The 20,492-nt window shown below is 32.8% G+C and overlaps 1 protein-coding gene across 1 annotated transcript in view; it reads right to left on the bottom strand.

The window, feature by feature from the left end:
* Nucleotides 1-4,251: 4,251 nt before the first annotated feature.
* Nucleotides 4,252-20,492, bottom strand: part of LOC106718203 (protein yellow) — a 30,254-nt gene continuing 14,013 nt past the window's right edge. The window contains exons 3-8 of the mRNA XM_014512219.2: nt 17,091-17,288; nt 12,550-12,697; nt 7,878-8,064; nt 6,653-6,847; nt 6,178-6,310; nt 4,252-4,592 (exon numbers count right to left, since the gene is read on the bottom strand). Coding sequence (XP_014367705.2) covers nt 4,491-4,592; nt 6,178-6,310; nt 6,653-6,847; nt 7,878-8,064; nt 12,550-12,697; nt 17,091-17,288 — 963 coding nt within the window. The 3' untranslated portion in view covers nt 4,252-4,490. The remainder of the gene's footprint in view (nt 4,593-6,177; nt 6,311-6,652; nt 6,848-7,877; nt 8,065-12,549; nt 12,698-17,090; nt 17,289-20,492) is intronic.

Raw genomic sequence — 20,492 nt, 5'->3', positions numbered from 1 at the left:
AGAATATAGAAGAATATATATATATATTTATCACATATTTTATGACATGTAATTACGAAACAGCCATTTTTTAGTCTATGTACGCCGTATGATGTGAGATTTTAAGCAAATATTTAAATATACAATGTAATTTTTTAATACACAGTTAATAAAATTAGATTATATGTTACATTAAAAAAAACGTGTACGATGTATTTGCTTTACGATTTGTTTCGATGTCAAGAAATGCATTATTTTTGCATCACGTTCATAATTAGTTCATTCTAATATATAGGTACATAGGACAAATCTCTGGTTTACCCAAAGACTCACGCGTTCTCGGAAGTTTTTTATGAATTGCAATTAGGCTGGTTTTAGAGTCATGTTAACCACACGCCGACAACCATAGTTTTAGAATGGCACGTATGCATTGTGCGGTCAAAGTGCAGACAAAACTTTTTAGCTATTTTGTGAAAATTGTGAGGTAAAGTAAAATGATAATGTAAAATAAGGGTAGCTAGCATTTTATAGTTTTGTGAGCAAAAGTGTTTTACTACAAATACTTCGGAATTTACGAGTTTTAGCGTAAATTGTAATTGGTCTATGGTTTAGGAGTTTAACGTTCTGGTATACTTAATTTTTAATATATAATTTATAAAATACACTACCATGCTTTATTAAGTAATTAACCACACCAATTTGCAGGTGTTTCTTGCAGAAACATGTTTTAATATGATTATTTTTGCGTTTGGTTTCACATATTGACTAGAACATCCGCAACATATTATGAATAATGAACGTAACATCAGAATTAAGACTTAACAATACAAGCCATCACGCGTCCCACTACACGCGACGCAGACATCATTTAATATGTACATTTTTAATCGATAGAGGAATCGATATCCCCTTTCTATGCGTCCCATCGATCGTCAAATCCACTTTCCCTTCCCATCCCTTCCTTACAAGAAAATGATGAGAAGAGAAAGAGGACTAAAATTAGGCCTCCCTCACCAAACTCATCAGCCGACACGCAGAATTGCTTTCACCTCATGCCTGTGTTCTGCGTAGTCGTGGTATTTCACCGTCGAGCCGGCCAATTCGTGCAACAGATGTTGTTAAAATAATAACACACATCGGCGATTCCCGTGTTCCCTTACACCACGATTACATGGAATAGTTGTGAAAAAGCTAATGAACGAACAGTATTAAGCCAATAGCTGTCTACGTTGATCTGCGCAAACGTCTTAATTTGTATTTACTTCACTAATACAGTAAAATATGAAGTCGATGTCCAATCTTATGAGATATTTATTTTAAAACGAGAAATCCGTCTTAGTATTATGACGTCATAGTGGAACCCGGTCTGATGTTTGCTAAGTCACGACCTCACGATATATGTACGTTGCTTCATGCATATACTGCGGTTAGATTATTTTGTACTGGCCAATAATGAACATACAATATTAATCAAACGTTTTACTAATACATATTATTGATTTGTTTATATTAGTAAGTTTGGATGGATGGTTTCATGTATGGATGTTTTATTTGTTTGTTGAAATTTGGAATAGAGATTACAGTCTGGAATAACTCATACTTATTCAGTTTTTTTATTGAATACGGACGAAGTCACGGACGGCAGCTAGTATTATCATATTATGTTAGAACATGACATCTTCCTGCTCGGTCATAGTCAAATGAGTCTTTTATATGCACTTTGCGTCTGTTTTTCGTAAATTGGGAAGTACGTTTTGAAATCTTTTAAATGCACTAACTTTTATTTTCCTTTAAAAGTTACGCTTTCAAGTTAGGTAAAGTCTTCTTGCAAGAGATATCTTTTAACATTAGTGTGAAATTTGACTCAATTAATGTGATGTAGAAGTGCATAAAGCTAATTTTTAATCAAAAACAAGAAAAAAAAATCTTTGATTATAAAATGTGGTTGATTCGTGAGCAGCAAACGATCACCATAATATTTTTTAAATCACGAAGATCATTGTTGTGAGAATTTAATATAAATCATATTAATTTACTTTTATCCCAAGGTTCAACATTTTATCTCTACATACCATAAGAAAATTGTTTTTGCGTAATGTAAGTATTCTTATACATAACCTTCGTGCAGTGTCAGTTATTCAATGCCATTAAAACGATTGGAAAAAAATGCTGAAAAATCCATAGAGGGCCTGCCCTTTCTTTCTTTCCTGAAAGAATGCACAGGGTTGTACCTCACAGATATCTATTGTAAAAAGATGTTCACAACCTTTTCGCACCATCTCGGACGAAATTGCGAGTCAAGCAAAATATTTGAATGGCATTATTACTATGGTAAGGGGTAATAATTTAATTAAAAAAACAACTTGGTAATTTTTTTTTAATATTTTATACATGTGGAGCATCGATACACATTCTATTAATTAATGTATTACACCTGGTGGCTTATTGAGAGCTAATATTTAAATTGCCATTACATTTATTATGTACCTTTATAATAAATCAATAGCAATAATGTAGGGTAACTATTTACAAAGCTTTTTTTACGAAACAAGTATAAAAATACAAAAAAAAATCAAGTAGTTATAGTAATTAAGTACGAACTGAGACTATAACTTTACCATTACTATGAGTTTGGATGACAGCAATCTAGACAGATGACTAGATGCTGTACAGTCACAGGACTGTACATCATCTAGTCATCACACATTTCCTCTTTTGGAAAACAAAGAAAACAATATGTATCAATATAGTCAAAATCAATGAAATTCAGAAATATGAACAGACCTATCTAAAAAATGTTAACTTTATTAGGCTGTTATCACAAACATATTAGGAATGGACAGTTTGTATCAGCAATTAATCAACAACAATAAAACTTTACAAAATATTCATAGACAATAAATGACAGTTTAAACCAGTGAAATATGTAAATGTAATTCCTCATTTCCATTGATTTTTATTATACAAATGTCGTGGTAGTTGAATCCCACACTTAAATACTCATTGATTATACACAGAAAAATAATTATAGAAATAGGTAACTTATAAAATACAAACCCTACGCACTCAATTGTCATGGTAACCAACATCAAGGTACTTCTTTTATAATATAAACGTTTGTTTATTCGAAAATATTTTAAATAACTTAATAATTCGATATTATAATGCAAGCTGCTAAGTTTTAATGGCATTTTGTAAAAAAAGCTGCCATAATCTTTATTATTATTATCTATTTCACATGTTTATTACTGGCTTCCTGTTACATTTTGTAATAATTATGGCTAAAAATATCGACAACAATCACAAGAAATAAAGGAAACTAAAAAGGTTTGATATAAATTTTGCCAAAAAAAATATTGTTTGGAATTTAAAAAGATATAGGCTTGTTTATAGCCATCATCAAAACGACTATTTAGACCTAAATAAAGTAAACATGCATCACATTTTAAAAGTATGACTATAACCACGTCACGCGAAACTAACCTAAAGCCAATCAAGCAAGAATATACATGCACTAAGTAGCGAAACAAGCATGGCATAGTTACATTTTGTTATACATTGTTTAACAATTCTAACTGTAAACTAAAAATAATAACTACCTGACATACTCACAGACCTTTAATGGTGACATAAGCAGTTCCCTTAGTGACCATTAAACGCGTTTCAGAATGACTGATTGTCATGAAAAATATGTTAATAGAAACTTATAATCTGTAAATCATTTTGTTCAAGTAATAATTAATTACGAAACACCTGCCCAATTTTAAGCAAAGAATCCCATGGCAGGCAGATATAGCAACATTCTATAGATATAATATTTACATATCAATATTCTAAGACAGAAGGAAATTCCTTAATGTAGATTTAGTGTGACTAATCTCCATTAACTGCCGCGCTCAAATTCGTTAAGGGGGACCAACCGTTTAGTGTGGGTTTAGTATGACAAGTCTACAATTATTTGGAACTCTGAGTTTCCTTCTCCTTTTTTACTCACCTATTAACGACTTTGAGTGAGACAGTAAGGGATTGTTTAAGTAAGATTAAACTCTACCTATACTACTCCAAAAATACAGTTATATGCTGTTTAGTTTGATGCGTATTTTAACTGCGATACTATGGGCGTCAACGTGATTATTAAAGGTATGTTAAATATATTATTTTTCACCGAAACAGCTTCGGGTATAAATACTATGTTATTTATTTATCAAGATCGCATTTCGGAAGGCTATCCATAATCTTATTTCAATAAACATGATTTCTGGTTATGTCTAATATCAGCGTGCGATAAAAAGGTTAAGATATGCTTAAGCTGAATTGAATTGGAACACTGTCTAAGATTTTTATGGTTAGGCCCTATGTGTGACAGGTATATTTAAAACATGGATAGTTTAAATGCAGGGCCGTCTTAACCTGCGGCTGTAAGGGTCAACAGCGAACGTTTGGGAGCATAAGACAGATTTTCGTAGACGCCGAATACGGTTAATACGGCTCTGTGTGATAGTGTTGTCGACTCAGTAGTAGGTGGCGTTAAAGTGAGTTGCGGCGCGACGCAGCACGTGAGGCTGTAGGCTCACATAGGCGCCATCCACCACACGCACTATCCTGATGTTGATCTGTAACAACACATCATTGTAACAATTTCATTATCATTTGTTTCGACATATTAATTTTACAATTTGATATTCATCTGTAAATGTTAATTAAAATAAATGTAAATTGTATGAAAGTAATTTAGTTAAAATTAAGTAAACTAATTTATTTAAATTAATTACATGTAATTAAATTAAATCCGGCTTAAATTTAATTTGTCTGTAATTGTTATTGTTTTAAGTTAACTCATTCCTTACAAAATTGCAAGAAAGTTAAAGAGTCAAACCAAACATTAACTATGTAGTACGACAAATAAATTTGCCAAGATATTTTATGTCATGATAAAACAACTAAGTATTTAATATTCTTAAATACAAATCACGATGCAAGTTCACAAAACATCGGACTTTCCGAGACCTCGTTGTCTTGAACGATAACCAAACTTAGGTTTAGTTCACATTTCGTATAATGAAGAACCACGTACGAGCGTAACTTAAAATAAGCGTCAAAAATTGTTTGATAATAAATTTATCATTGATTTTTTGATAAATTTCCCTATTTTCTTTTTTCTACGCACATACTCCTGATCCATCTGGGTGTGTTATACGTTTGATTTAGATTAGATCTACAAATATTGCCAATCACTCGGTAAAATGAGAATTGATTTTCGCTGACGTTAATTTTATTTATTGTTCACATTACATGTTGGCCGACCCTAAATGAGTGGGATAAGGACAGAGAAATTATGATTACTTTAAATGTTTCATAACAACATATCCATAGTGTGTGCCAGCCTAAGGACTAATAACCCCGTTGTAAATGATAAAGTAGTCATGACGTAACACATTGTAATACAGATTTTACTTCGGAAATCCGCCACTTAAGGCATAAACGTGTTTATTGGGTTTTTATTGTAATAAATATAAACCCACTTGGACGTCTCGACTGATGCAATATCACACAGAAGACGAGCATGAAGTGGCAATAATTCCGCGTTTGGCCTGTTGAGTATACGTGCCGGAGGCCTAAATTTAGTCCCCGTTTCCCTTCCCTATGAGAGGCTCATAAGGAAAGCATGAGAATGAGAAGTGGATTTGACAGAGGAGGAGATGCATAAGAAATGCACACATCCATTTTCTTCACCTCTTCCCTCAAGTAAATCATGGCCATATTGACATGCGGATAGATATCCGGGAAGCGGCTTTGCTAATTTGGTGTGTTCATGTGATCGTTTGCCTCCTTTTAAAATAAAAGGCGATATTCTATTTTCTTTAAAAAGTAATAAGGTGCTTATTTTTTATGTTTGGAAAATCTATGCATTATTTGCGCTTAGTATTCTAGTAAAAATATTAAGTTTGTGTTGGATTTTCTGATGTTTCCGCGAATAAGGACAAGGAAATGGACATAAATTTAATTCACACACACTCATTGAATTAAATGTACGTTTCACTTAAAATCTAATGTAGTATAACAAAATTCCATCTTAAATCTTAGCCTTAAAAGCGCTAGCATAATTCAGAGCGGTATGTTACTGTCAATTTTTCAACAGATAGCATGTGATAGTTTACCGAAGTGGGTATGAAATATACATCCTCGACTGTACTGTACCTCATGTTTGGAGATAGTTCGCAAGAAGAACTTCTGGAATCTAGATGAAAGTGCCCACACGGCACCGTTGTCGCGCTCCGCCCACCGCACTTCCGCACAAAACTGCAGCTTCTCTGAATCCTGCGCCAACAACCTGCACAAACACAACATATATGTTATGTACTTTTATGTTGAATGTGCAACACATTTACATAAAAAAAGCAAAGAACAAATGTAGATCCAAATTATTGCATTTCATAAAAATATCAATCACATGAACTACAAATAGCCTGTCCAGAGTAACAAAGTAGACAAGGAAATGGAGAAGGTTATGGTACAAGATTTATACTTGCCATAGTGGAAGCCGCGGGTTTTTAACTTTAACCTAAATTATTCGACCAATTTCGAAGGTGAAGTTGTCATTCGATTCATGTTCTTCTAAAAAGTACAAGACAGTCACATTTTTTTTTATTACTAGTACAAATATCAATTTCACCTGTGTGAATTAGTGATGGGATTCCAAGCGACGATCGCTGTTTCAGTCATCGGGCTGAATATGATTGTGTCGTCTCTCGGGTCGACGGTCACGCCAAGTCCCTGCGAGGATTTGCGGCCCACGAGGTTTACTGGCAGGTCGGCGCCTTCGGCTAGAGGGCCCGCAGATAACACCGCTGTTGACACGCTGAATAATCTGCGGAAAATAAATTAATAACAAGGTTAAAGAGTTGGTATATTGTTAGACCTTTTTCCTTTAACACAATCTTCTTTAGCATGTCCGATTTATTTCAAAAACATAAATTCTATACTTCTATACAGATTTATAAACTTCACTATAAATCCTCTAAAATAAAGGTAGTCAAAAACACGGCATAATATGTTTTACCTACGTCTGACCTTTATTTAATGTGACAATGAAATTAAACAAAAGTAATTAACATTGTTACGTATTTATTATATTTTTTCCGGAACCAACAAGTCTCAATGTTAGTCTCGTTATAGGAATGCAGTTTCAATGTTAATTATGTCACTTCAATTGTTCTAAAATAAGGTATATTTTTATCACCTAATTTTATTCAGTTATCTGAAGGTTTCAAACGATGACTGTTGACCTAGCATCAATTTTCCTGTCCCCATTTTTATGTTAATGATAATATGCATCGTATAATGTGTAGAAATTACCTTATCATGTTATTACCCTGTCCCTGCTTTCAATTATTTATCACATCTTATAACAGCAATAACTTTTTTCCTCTCTTTTTCTGAAGTTGTTCTTCACTATCCTAATCGAATAATCCAAATCGCCCAAATACACATCCAAAACTCCAGGAAAACTGCAGTCAGTGTGATATCCTTAAAATCATGTTGAGAAATCTTATCTAATATTGGAGCTATATTACTGTCGAATGGTCTGCTCTCGCAAATGCCTTATACAACATTGCCCCCGACTTCCTCCGCGTGGGATTAAATAATTTCAACTAATAAATAAAGCATATATCATCCGGGGAAAGTGTAGATTCCCAACAGTAAAAGAATTTTTCAATACGATTTAATAGTTTCGGATCCTATTCAATGCAAACAAACAACCAAATCTTTCCTCTGTATAATATTAGTATAGATCCTGTCCTCGTATTGTTTTTGAAAAAGATTATAAGTAAATAATGTTTGAAAAAAAAGTGTCGTGCCAATAGAATTTAATGATTAAACTGTTCCTTGTTCCTCACCTATCGGTAGCAAGCGGTTGGTAGTACAAAAGTCCCTGTGCGGGGGAATGCGCCAGTCCGACCACGCCGTCCATGAGGGTGAACTTCTCGCCGGTGATGTCAATCTCGCCAAGGTTAGGGTCGGGGTACATTGACGCGTGGGTTACTCTCCATGCGTTGTCGCGACGGCTGTCGTACACGATTATGCCTGTGGGTAATGACATAAGATTAGTATATTCAAGTTCTAAAATTTAAGATTTTAAATAAAAGTAATGCTGATTTTATTTTTTGAAAAGTTTCGCAAAAAATAACTTCCACCCGTTAACAGTTTTAAAATTGATCATAGTTACGCAATACTTTACGATCTTGTTACATAAAAAAAATCTCGGAATCTCTGGTTAATATAATTGGTTTACAACCGCTTACGTCATATGAAGAAAGTTTAACTGTGAACAGCCTCTCGCGCACTACAATCAACTTACCCGTGAAAATAATTCGTGTCAAGAACGTAAATTATTTTAGAGGCCGCTACAATAGTTAAGGCTTTCCAACTATTATATGAATACGACAATAACTTCATAACGCATTAAGAATTATGTAAAGAAGTTGAAGGTAATCTCGTTATATGCTTAGATATGATAAAGAAAACATTTTTTAAATGTACAACTGCGTGCTTTAACTATGTCTACAGAAAAAATTGAAAAACATTTTTAGATGGAAGTTTTATTCTTTCACATTAGATAAAAGTCCACAATTTGTTAAAAAATAGTGTTATTTAATTAGAAAAATATGCTACATGCCAAGTAGGATATATGATGATATTTTTTTTTATGGATGAAGGCGGCTTACGATTCAGCCAGTTGTTAATTGATACTTATGATTGAAAATTCTATGGTATATGCGATAAAACTAAAGTAGTATGTCAACGCAAAACACACCAATATGCAATTTTTTAACCGCATGAAAGAGTTGTTTTGTTCAATGGAGCGGAGTTGGATCGGTTTTTACGACTTTTTCGTTTTTACTGTTAAAGTTTGCGTAGTTAATTAACTAATTAAACAGGACACGTCTCAATCAAGCCACCTCGTGTAGTTAGATGGAGCAACAAATTGATAATTTTGTGGCCGCATTATTAAGACAAGGGTCTTGATAAACATTAGATTCGGGTAATGCATTTCCGAAAGCCGATAGAGGAGGCTTTCCACGATTAACTTGTCTATTATAGTAACTCCAGGCGCAATCTATTGAATCCACTTTGGAGTTGTTTTTATCTGTAGTAGAAATTAAGATTCATAAATAATTCCAAGTGATCTTAGGAGTACCTATAGAAATAACAGTATCACAAATAATATCATATGTGATAATTATGAAAGTTAAAAAAACGTAAATTGTTTACGGTCAATTAATTAATTGTGCAGTTGGTAAGTCTACACACAAAGATTTTTAAGCATGCAGTTGCAATATAAAACAGACTTTCATAAAAGTAAAACTAGTAAATCATGATGCGGTTTTATAGAGTTGTATTGCGGTTACAAGTGTTCCGAATGAAGCAATTGATACACAAATAAGAAACATGAATACATAAATAAAATAGGTAAGGCGTTGAACAACTTCATTCCAATCGTAACATACTTTGCTCTATAATGATTTTTGGAACGAAGTTCCTTATCGCGCATTGTGAAAGGGGGCTAGACGGAAAAAATTCTTAGGAATAGTTGTCACGACACTTTTTGCTATAGTAAGTATGTTAACGACGAATGAGCGCTACTTCACCATGGCAAAGACGTGACAATATATAACGAAAATTCATAGAAATAAAATGTACTTCTTATGAAGACTTAAGTTTTTTATTCATAGAATAAACATTGGTTCCTTCACTAATTAATCGAAAGGAACTTCGTTCCATCCGGGTGTCCCTTGACACCTCTCAAGTTTTTTTTATTTTTTATTTAAGTGGGCAAATAAGTGTCTTATAAAATTAAGTGACTGCGTCCCATGATTACTCATATCACCAGAGCAACTGAAGATGCTTTACCGGTCAAGGAAGTTTGCTTTTTTTAAAGAGCCCACATAGTAAACGCTAGGAAATACCGCTAGAAACAAGGCAGTTGAAAAAAGCAGAAAATTACCCAAAAACTATTATCAATCAAATATCTCCTTCCAATATCTAAAGAAATTAGCAATTCTACTTATATCCTAAACAAATCTTAACTTAACTAATCTTATGATTTTTTTATGGAAGTATTAATGAAACTAAAATTTATTAATGCACAAATGGCAATCTACGACCCCAATGTCGGACTGTATTGCATAAACGTTAAAAAACGATATCAAGTTTCGATCGATGCGAGTAAACAGGTGAAAATCGAAACGCACCACTGCGTCGCAAATTACGATGTCAGAATATATTGAGTGGGTTCAAATTATACTAACAACGTAACTCTTACACACTACTTAACAGAAAATTACTAGGAACACATAATTGTTATATACTTATCGGAAATAAAGACATTTCCGACTACTCAACGGCTACTTAATTAACTTTTCTTACGACGATCTTAACAAACAGGTTGTGAGCGATTAACTTTGGCGATAAAAGATAGAAATGTCGGCGACCCATGCTGCGTAAGAACCTATATGATATTATATTGTGTTAGTCTTTTAATGACCAAAATCGCTGGGTTTCGCTCGCAACCTGTTTGTCAAGATTGTCTTGAGAAGAGTCGCTGCGATTTTCAAGGTGGAGGAGCAAATCTATACAATATAAATGTAGTCTCTACGCCAGGACTTACGACTCGTGTCGACGATATAATGTGTGTACGGAGCGCGTGCATTGCGATATGCGGATACAATATTAGTTACGAAGACTGACGTTGCTTTGTGTACGTAGAGGTTTAGATATGATATTAGGAAATGTTGACTTGTACATGCATCGAGACAGGTTAAGTGTGCTATAATTGACAACTCGTTTGATAAAATGGTATGTTATATTCCAAGAAGGAGTCCTTATCGCGAATAATTACTTTCTTATAACGTTTTTTTTCACTTACAAGGGTTTTTGAGACCAAAATCCCAGTTAAAAACAGGGGTGACGAAATATTATATACAGAGATTTTGGTCTCAGAAACCTACAGTTAGTCCGGTAAATTTACTTATATCGTTAGTTTGTATTTAATGATAATTTTAAGCGTATTTATAAATACGGCCCTTATTTTGCAGAGATTTTCAAATAAACTGGTAAACAATTTAACCAAAATATTATTTGATTATAAATCACTTATAAAATAACAACGAATTTAAATATAAATATAGTTATATATAATAAAGTATTAGTCATTCGCTCTGTATAAATAAAATTAACAAAAGCGAAATTCACTGCGACAGTACTGACTAAAATAATCAAGAAATAATTATAGGAATAATAAGAATTTAGACTTTCGTTAATTATAATTGTTTTAGGTAACTTTTCCATTATCTTACATCGTATTTAACAATTGCACCTCGATCGTTTCACGCAAGAATATTGTGGCGCCTTACAAGGTTCGTGATAATAACCTAATTGGCTAGTTTACGCCACGAGTAATAAAACGTAAGTCAATTACGTCTTATCAAAATATGAAACGCTGTGTGTAGAATGAGAGCATTTTTATAAAGTTCAAACTGAAATGTGAAATGTGTGTTAAATATTTTCAGTGAACGGGTTTGTATTCAGTGTTTGAAACCTCGCCATTACGGTTGCTATTGCTGCGAACTCTACCACTTTAAGCTATAAAAATATTACTGTAGAAATTGTGGTTTTAAATATCATACATGGACAAAAACCTAACCTAAACCAAAATTACTGCACAAAAAGTAGTAGCATGAGCCCGTGAGACTCCTATCAAGGGTTCAAATCATTGCTGTAGATGTATGAATGTGGAAGATGCGAGGTATGCTAAGGACCTCAATCTCTGCCTAACCCTTGGGTTAAGGGCGTGAGTTGTGTTATCGTATCTAGGAGTGCTTGTTTAATTACCTACTTGCGTAAAAAAAACTGTTTCATGTCGAAAATCGAATTCATGTCGTATTTTAGAATGTAAAGTGCTTATTTATACGGTGATATGTTAAAGAACTAGAACATTAAAGCTTAACGATCCAAACATTAGGAACGTCCACATTTCAAGGCATCAGGACGTTATTGCGACGGACATGCCTTTAAGTTTTACGACATACTATTCTATGAAGCAACGATACATTAAGTAAACATTTGCATGTTAGCATAAAGGTGCAAATTTTTATTAGATAAAATTGCCAAATATCGCATTTGGTCCTTTAAAAATGTGTTTTATCGTACCCTCTATGGGAGGTACCTTCTCAAGATAAAACAACGAACATAGATCAATTTTACTGACAATATACTAGTATCAAATTTTTGATGTTCCGAGGGACAGAGAAATAAGTGTCTATAGATTGTCTTTTTCTTCTCAACAAGCAGTCATCCGTTCATACGATCGTAAAACATGAATAATAACTATTACTTGAAATTCTCAATACAAGATGAACTCTGCCTGCATTATAAGAAGACATTCTTATAGACCTCTGATCAGCCGATGTTTAGATGTGTGTACAGTCTATCAATGCACTTTTTTTGAACCCCCACATAACTTAAGACTATTTAGAAGGAACATAAAAATATATATGCGTGTGAAGTGACCTGGAGTGACAGTGTCGCTGATGTAGGCGAAGATGTGGTCGCAGGTGGCGGCGAGATGGGGGTTGGGTGCACGCGTGTCGTCCAGCACTATATTGGTGAGCAGCGAGCTCGGTCGCAGCAGCTCTCGCGGGAAGTACACGCTGCGCACCTGAAAACAGTGACAAGTATACGTTATTATACATATGTATAATATGTATGTTCGGGCTAAACTATGTGCTTTTTGGTCCAACTTAAAAGATATCATAATTTTATTATTGTTAACTTTGACTTCAAAGTTGTTTATATGTTAATTCAATGGCTACTTCAGGTACTACTACTTACTTCACAACCTTTCAATTAATTTATATAAAATGCTACTTTATTTTAAAGAGCAAGTTTTAAATAGTATCAAGTGTCAGCAACAACATGTTATATAATATCCTTGTATATATGAGTGTGAACTTCTTAGTTTAAATACTTTTTGTCGGATTAAAAAATATTAATACTTCGTTGCGTACGCATCATACAATTCAATATCGGAACGAACGGCCGCCAACCGCCATGCTACAATTCGGCGACAGTTTCATTGAATAATAATGGCGTATTGAGACCGAACATTGCAAAAGCGTACCGCACCCTTTCCAATGTTATAATGACCTCGGCCGTTTTATCCACCATAGAAGTTACGATACGAATCAATAAATTTATATCCGCATACAATGTTATTTAATAATACATAATTAAATGATAATTAACTTTATGTTCTTGCCAGCGCACATAATATGTGGCACGTGTCATGAGCGACTTAACTATGTTACTTCTTTGTAATTGATAAGTTACTTTTATGTCATATAATGTTATGTTATATTCTTGTATAGTTATTTTCAAAAATCTTGGCGGCCCAAGGTCATAGGCGCGCTACGCAATGCCCTCCCCCACAATTCGCTGCGCTCCGCTTTTCCTAAAATAGTTTTTAAAATAAGAGCCTCCCAGATATCTGAAAACAGTAGTTTTGTACCTTCTTACCTCTTGCCTGTCTACTTATTGACTTTAACCTGCCAAGGGATCTTATTCCTGGTACATATTATTGTTGTTAGGGAGTTCTACCAGCATTTGGCAGACTTGTTTTCCTCCGATATAAAATACGACAGTTAAAGCCTTTAGATATTTAACTTGTTCATTAAATAACTTCACAGCAGCCTAATAATTACAAATTAAAACTTTCTTCAATTTTTGCAGCTCTCGGAAACAGATTAAAAATTTGCGCTCAAACACAATAAGTAAGAATTCCAATGTCTTTCCTTATCCGTAACGGTTATACCCTGATCGACTATTTTGTCCAAATTCCAATTTACCAACTAAAGGAAATAAAAAATGACAAACAAAACTCGATTAAACTTAATTTACTATTTATGACTTAATTCAACTACGAAGGAAAGCTTTTGGTTATGAGAAAATTCTATACAAAAATGTATGTCAGTATTCCAAGAACGAATGATTACTTTGCGTGATATCCGGATCCGCTTTTATATTTTTTTCTTGGAAATCTTAACAAGAGATCGTAACGTAGAGCAACTTAATGTTGGTTGTTCTGGAGATACCTTCAAACAAACATCCATCCATCCATCCATCTAAACATTCACATTTATAACTATTATGACTATTATTATCTGTATATGCATATTATAGATAAAAATAACTAAAAACTAAGAATTTGAGTGTGGTTATGTTTTTTGAAAACTCATTTTTCTCGCTTACATTATATGTATTAATATAGATAGCCCAATTCTCACCGTGATAAAAGCTGACCTCTAACACAATGTTAACCTTCTGTTTTTCAAAATGTTTTCGCTTAAAAAAGTAATTGGCATTTTATTGCCAGCCCAAGGAGATAAGACTTACAGGCGCCAAAATAACGACTGGAATGTGAAAAAGTTCACATTTTTTTATTCATATATTTAATGAAAGCGAGGACTAGTATACTTATGAAATTAACTATATTTTTATAATTATTATCTGACTCTATTTGTTTATTCTCTAATTAAGTAATAAGCTAGTGAGCTTATATGTATAACATAAAATTAAAGTAAGCTAAATAAAAAGAAATAAAGCTTTTTATTTTAAAATTTCGTAATAAATAAATGATCGGTAAATCTAAAATATTTTAGATTAGTTAGCTAACAAAAGAATCATGTAAATCTACATAAAGCAAGGTGATAACTGAACTTAACGATTATGTATCGAGTTAACAGTAATCGAATCAATAACACCGTCTAACGCAACCGTTTACCGCGAGTTAAAGCAACGCCCTAAGTAACAAATGTTTGTATTAAATTGGTCAATGGTATGTCTTATTAGGTATCTGATCGATTTCACAATCCTTTTGATTTTTATATCAACTTTTATATGAAGTTATTCGTATCACAACCAGACCAGACCAGGCCCGAATTCAAATACCTATAACAACAGTCCTCAAAATAAAGTTTTTAAAAATATTGGACAGCAACTTTATAAATTTAACACGATACAACAACTACACAACACCCAAAAATTATTGATTAAATAAATATTTCATTAAGTCTCGTTCTACGCAGTATTACGATTAAATTAAATGGATTGCGATAACATTAAAAGAAAAGAAAAGAAAGAATGGGTAGAAAATACTCATGTCATAGTTTAAAACGAAACATTAGTGATTTATTAAGTCCATTATATCAATTCAAATGACAGATTTAAATTGCCGCATGAGTTTACGCTGATCTGAGTTTCGTTACAAATAAGCAATTTATACGTCTAACCTTCAAATCAATAGTAATAATATTCAATCACTAAAGAGTACCGTGAGAAATTAATTCTGTTGAGAAAAGTCTCTTGATTATTTATCATATTTTGTAGATTTAACAAATTGGTCTCCCGGTGCGTTCCTTTGGAGATCCCGGGGCTCTTACTAGTTGCACTTTAGGAAGGCCACAGAGGGGAGGGGGGTTAGTGAGTCAAATATCACATAACCCTGCCTTTCCCCCAGAAGGTCCTTTCTTCCCCCAGAAGACTTCCCCCTCGAAATAAAAAGATTTAACAAATTGGTAATTTAATTAAAAAACATTTAACTAATTCAATTAATAAAATAATAGTATCTGTAAAATTATCATCAAATGTTATATTATTATATGACAATGAAACGATATACGTTAGAAAAATTTCACTTTCCTACAAGGTTAATCAAGGTTAATCAATACAAAAACTTTATAAATATAGTTTATAAATATAATCTACACCTAACAGCTTATCCTAAATATAAATTACAAGGCCATAAATGTTTAATTACATTTTAATTCGATGAAAGGAATTTAATCTACAATTGTCACGGAAGCTAGATCAAATCTTGGCGGCGACCCTGAATTTGAACTTGAACTGAAATTTAAAAAAAAAACTTCTGCTGTTAGCAATACATTCGAAAAATATTAGATTATTTTTATAAGAATATATCCGCCAACATTATCTTTACCTCGTAACCTACTGTTAAATAATAATTTAATTCAATCCTTGACTTGAATTTTTATAAGTTTATCAAAAAAATAAAAATTTTTAAATAATTTCTTTTAAAAATGTTGAACAATTTCTTTTAACTCAATGAAATTACTTGAATATGTAGGAACAATTCGCACGTTGATATTTCAATGAACTTGTAAATGATAAATGTGTAGTCAAATAAAACCTGCCTCTTATTACCATGACCGACATAGATCGCAACAAATATCTCACGGCTACGTGCATTAAGAAAACAATGCAAGCTTATAAATCTGTCTCACTTTACTATAATTTAATCTTGTTCAGACATTCGCATAATTTAACTTGACTCCGAGGTAAACTGCAAAATATTCAATCGAAAACAAATGCGAAAGTTTATTTTAATGGATGGATTTTTGTTTATAGGTAACTCAAAATCGGCTTTAGATCTGGATGAAATTTGGCACTGAGATAGTCTTGTCAGTAAAAGCAGACAGGCAAGTAGTTATTACTGATTTTTTTTTTTAATTATGTGCGTATGGAATTGCGAGTAAAAGCTTGCTTAGCAAAAAATTTTAGTTCAATATTATCTTTCAAATTCAGTAAATTTGTAACATAACCTGAACAGCCAACTTGAAGTTAATTAACCTCATGTTTTGCAATTAACCTACAAACTGTAATATTCGCAAACATGTTTTGCAAGTGAAGATGATGTTAACCTTATAATGAAATCATATTACCTTCGTAATATAATTCCCGACGTTAACACAAAGTCGAAAAGATCCTAATAGACAAATAAATTTAATTTTGAAATTTAAAACATTTTAACTTCTTTTTTGTTTTAATCACCCGACCTAGTATTTAACCGTATGCAACTATTGCATATTGTTTAATTTATAAAAATTAACACTTATATTCATAATAATACATACATACTTACATACATAATAATAAAGAAGTGACTGAAGAAATTATAGATCATAGAAAGAAAAATGTAAACAAGGTACCTAATATGGTAATAAAGTCAAAAGATATGGAAATTATGATGAACTTACCAAACGATCAGTAGCCATATCGAAGATTAGTATTTTGGGCGGGCAGACGCGGCGGAAATCATCAAGACTGGTGAATACTCCGGAGTCGAGGACCCAAAGGCGGTTGCAACGGTCGGCGCGCGTGCGGTACACAGACACTAGGCCTGTGCAGTTGATGTCGCCGCGGCCAGCAGTGTGCCACGACCAGTCCGGGTAAGCCTGACCAAATTATAAGACACGTTAAAACTACCAAATTTGTTTTACAAACATATAAATATGAATTTACAAATGATGGGAATATGTCCAATACTTTTCTCAGAAAATTTGACGATATGTCACCATTAAAGTTATTATGGAGGAATTTTGGAAAAGCCAAGATCAAATGCCTTATTAAGCTATTCTGATAAGAGAAATTGATAGAACGGTATAATACTTTACACTTGAAATTTTACCAGCTGGTTGATATTCACCAAATTTTACTTAGTTTTGTAAATTGACGACATAGAGATGAACACCTTTTAAAAACTTTGTAAAACATTCTTTTCCTTAAAAGTTCGATTTATTCCTTTTTAACCTGATTTATTTATTGAACATTCAATTGTAAATCAGTTGTGTTTGTATTCATTTGTAAAGGTATGCGCATTGTTGGAATATAAATCTATTCTATCTTAATCTGTTCTGCTTTATTTCGAAAGCTACATTATTATTCCTATAACTTTTTTGTTTACTCATTCAAGCGATGTCTTCTATCGAATCCGTCAATCAGTCTCGAGGACAAAGGGCTCAGTGGTAAGAATTTAAATTATTTACTTATAAGTCTTGTGAATTCAGATATACTTAGTATTCGTTTATCAATTGCTAAGCTTACTTTGTTTTGCAGAACACAAATATAAGTATATGATCGTTATAAGTGAATAAGGGACAAAAAGACAAAGGCTATCTTTGAGGCAAGCTTGGCAAATAGTATAGATCTGTTATACTTCGACTATAGTTGTGATATCCCAATTGTTATAAAATAAAATCATAAGCCGTTTTCTTAAATAGAGCATATCCTTGGTGAAACGTATAACCACAGATAATACCTATACAATACTATACAGTAAAACGTAAGAATGATTCAACGCTGAGAATGAGGTTATTTTATATACTACTTTTTGTTTTCTCAGTAACAATAGCTTTTTAATTATTGGTTACCTCATTTATTGCTAATTTTTGTTATTTTCCCTTAAATACTGTTATTACGAGTGTTATTAAGTATGTATATCATGAATTTGATGATCTATGGAAAATATTTTCACGGCAGCGTGTCTATGTTTTCTCATGTTATTTTAACAAAGTAATTTTCACAAGACGATAAAAATTTGCTAAGGTGTTTGGGAATAAAGTATTTACGGTTTATTTTTAAATTGACAAACTACCTTCTAACTGGCGAACAACAAGGTGGTCTTGAACACAAATTAGAACAAACCCTTTACTTGAAACTAGGTCCATGAATAACCGCAACCGGTTTTCAAACAACTACTGTTTAAATGCCACCAAAACAGTCTTTAAAGTGCATAACAACGTCATTTTTTATTTTATACGGTTGCATATAGGAAAATTCAACATTTTAATTTAGAAACAAGTAAACGAGTGGTTAACAAGGCGGATTACCGAACGTGAGGTCTTGAGTTTGAAATGGGACAAGTAATATTTCTTAAATTGTTTCAGTAAATAATCTACTAATATTTTAAATATTCTAGGCTACCTAATGAAGTAGTTATTTTTTTTTTACCGTTACAACAAGCGATACTTTTCTAAACTTATCGAGTGTGTGTTGTAAAATAAAGTGCGTAAGTAACACCCAGGTGACATTATCTTGTGCCGATTACAAAATATCGACGCACATTTCAACTATCAACGGCTATAGAGTTTGTCTCGTCAAGGCCAGCTGTTCTTAGGTCTGCAGCCACTTTGCCACGAAAGCGAAGCGCAACCTAAGCGAAATTTAAGATTGGCAAGGATTCGATTAGTTGTATCGCGTCGGATCGTTTAACAGATAGACTCAATATGCGACACACTTTCTCGTGTTTCAATGCGCTAAAGGCGCTTTCGTGGTTAGGGCTGTGTGGAACAGGCCTTAGTTCGTATATCGTGGCCGCCCTTCACGCTTTCTCGAGAACTGTGCAAACAACTATATTAGCATTGAGCGCAATATGGACCTCACAGAAGTACGAAGTACGTTTTATTTATTAATTTTCCAGCTTTCCTTAAGGCATACTAATATTAATAGTTTAGTTTATTAATAATTTGTAACGACCCGTCTTGGTTTCGCACAAGTTGAACCGAATCAGTTGAATTTATCCACAGACAGAGATTGCTTGTGGTACGGAAAATAAGACAAAATTTCCCAAATGTATTTGTATACCTACTTTTTTATTTGATGAGTTACTTTCAAGTTTTACAATTTCACGATATTACTAGCACTATATTAGTATACTGAAATGCAAAAATCTTGTGGCTTTAAAAATTTAAAGCCATTTTCCAGTTTTAAAATAGTATGTTTTGTAAGCAAAATATAATAATACGTGTCTGTCTTCTACCTTAAAATTATAAAGTATAGTTATTACATTTATAAAGAAAAGAGGCTACTTAAAAAAGTATGTAAACCTAAAAAGGCAATGAGTTGCCTAAAATAACGACAAAACCTGATCTCAAAGATGTGGACATTCGAAAATTATAACAACTTGCAAGTTATCGTATGTACTAATGAATTTCATGTTCAACTCAAATAGCTTTGAGCTAACAATTTGTTACAACTAATTTAAATAATTGGTACATATCAAGTAACCCCTCGAGGGTTAGAGAAAATAATATTAATTTTTAAAAAGAAATTTATAATATATTCATAATACATGAAGACATTTTAAACTTTATATCATCCTCAGTTATTTAATTCGACTACGACTGGCCTGTCAGGTAGGTCACATATATGCTTTGTAATGTGACATTAGATTTATATCTTACTTAACTTACTAATATTAGACGAGTAAATGTGAAATTTTAGATGGATGAATGGATGGACATTTGTTAGAAGGTATCTACAGAACGGCTACATGGATCTCGATGAAATTAGGCCTATGTATATAACACGGTCTACAAGAACACATAAGCTACTAATTTTCTATTTATTTAATTCGGCGCGGACGGTGACACAGGCGACAGCTAGTACGCTATAATTATTACACTATCACTTAAAATATGAATATTGTATTGAGTTACGATATGTCTGAACGTATGACAATATTATATAATATGTATATTTTATGATAGAGTGCTTTTGATTTACATAATATTAGATAGATTACACATTTGCGGTCGACCGTGACTTCGTCAGAACAGAATTAAACTAAAAAGTAACCTATAATATACGCCCACGTGCAT

This window comes from Papilio machaon, chromosome 10, assembly GCF_912999745.1.
Source record: "Papilio machaon chromosome 10, ilPapMach1.1, whole genome shotgun sequence".
Lineage (NCBI taxonomy): Eukaryota > Metazoa > Arthropoda > Insecta > Lepidoptera > Papilionidae > Papilio > Papilio machaon.
This window is presented reverse-complemented; position numbering and strand designations above follow the sequence as displayed.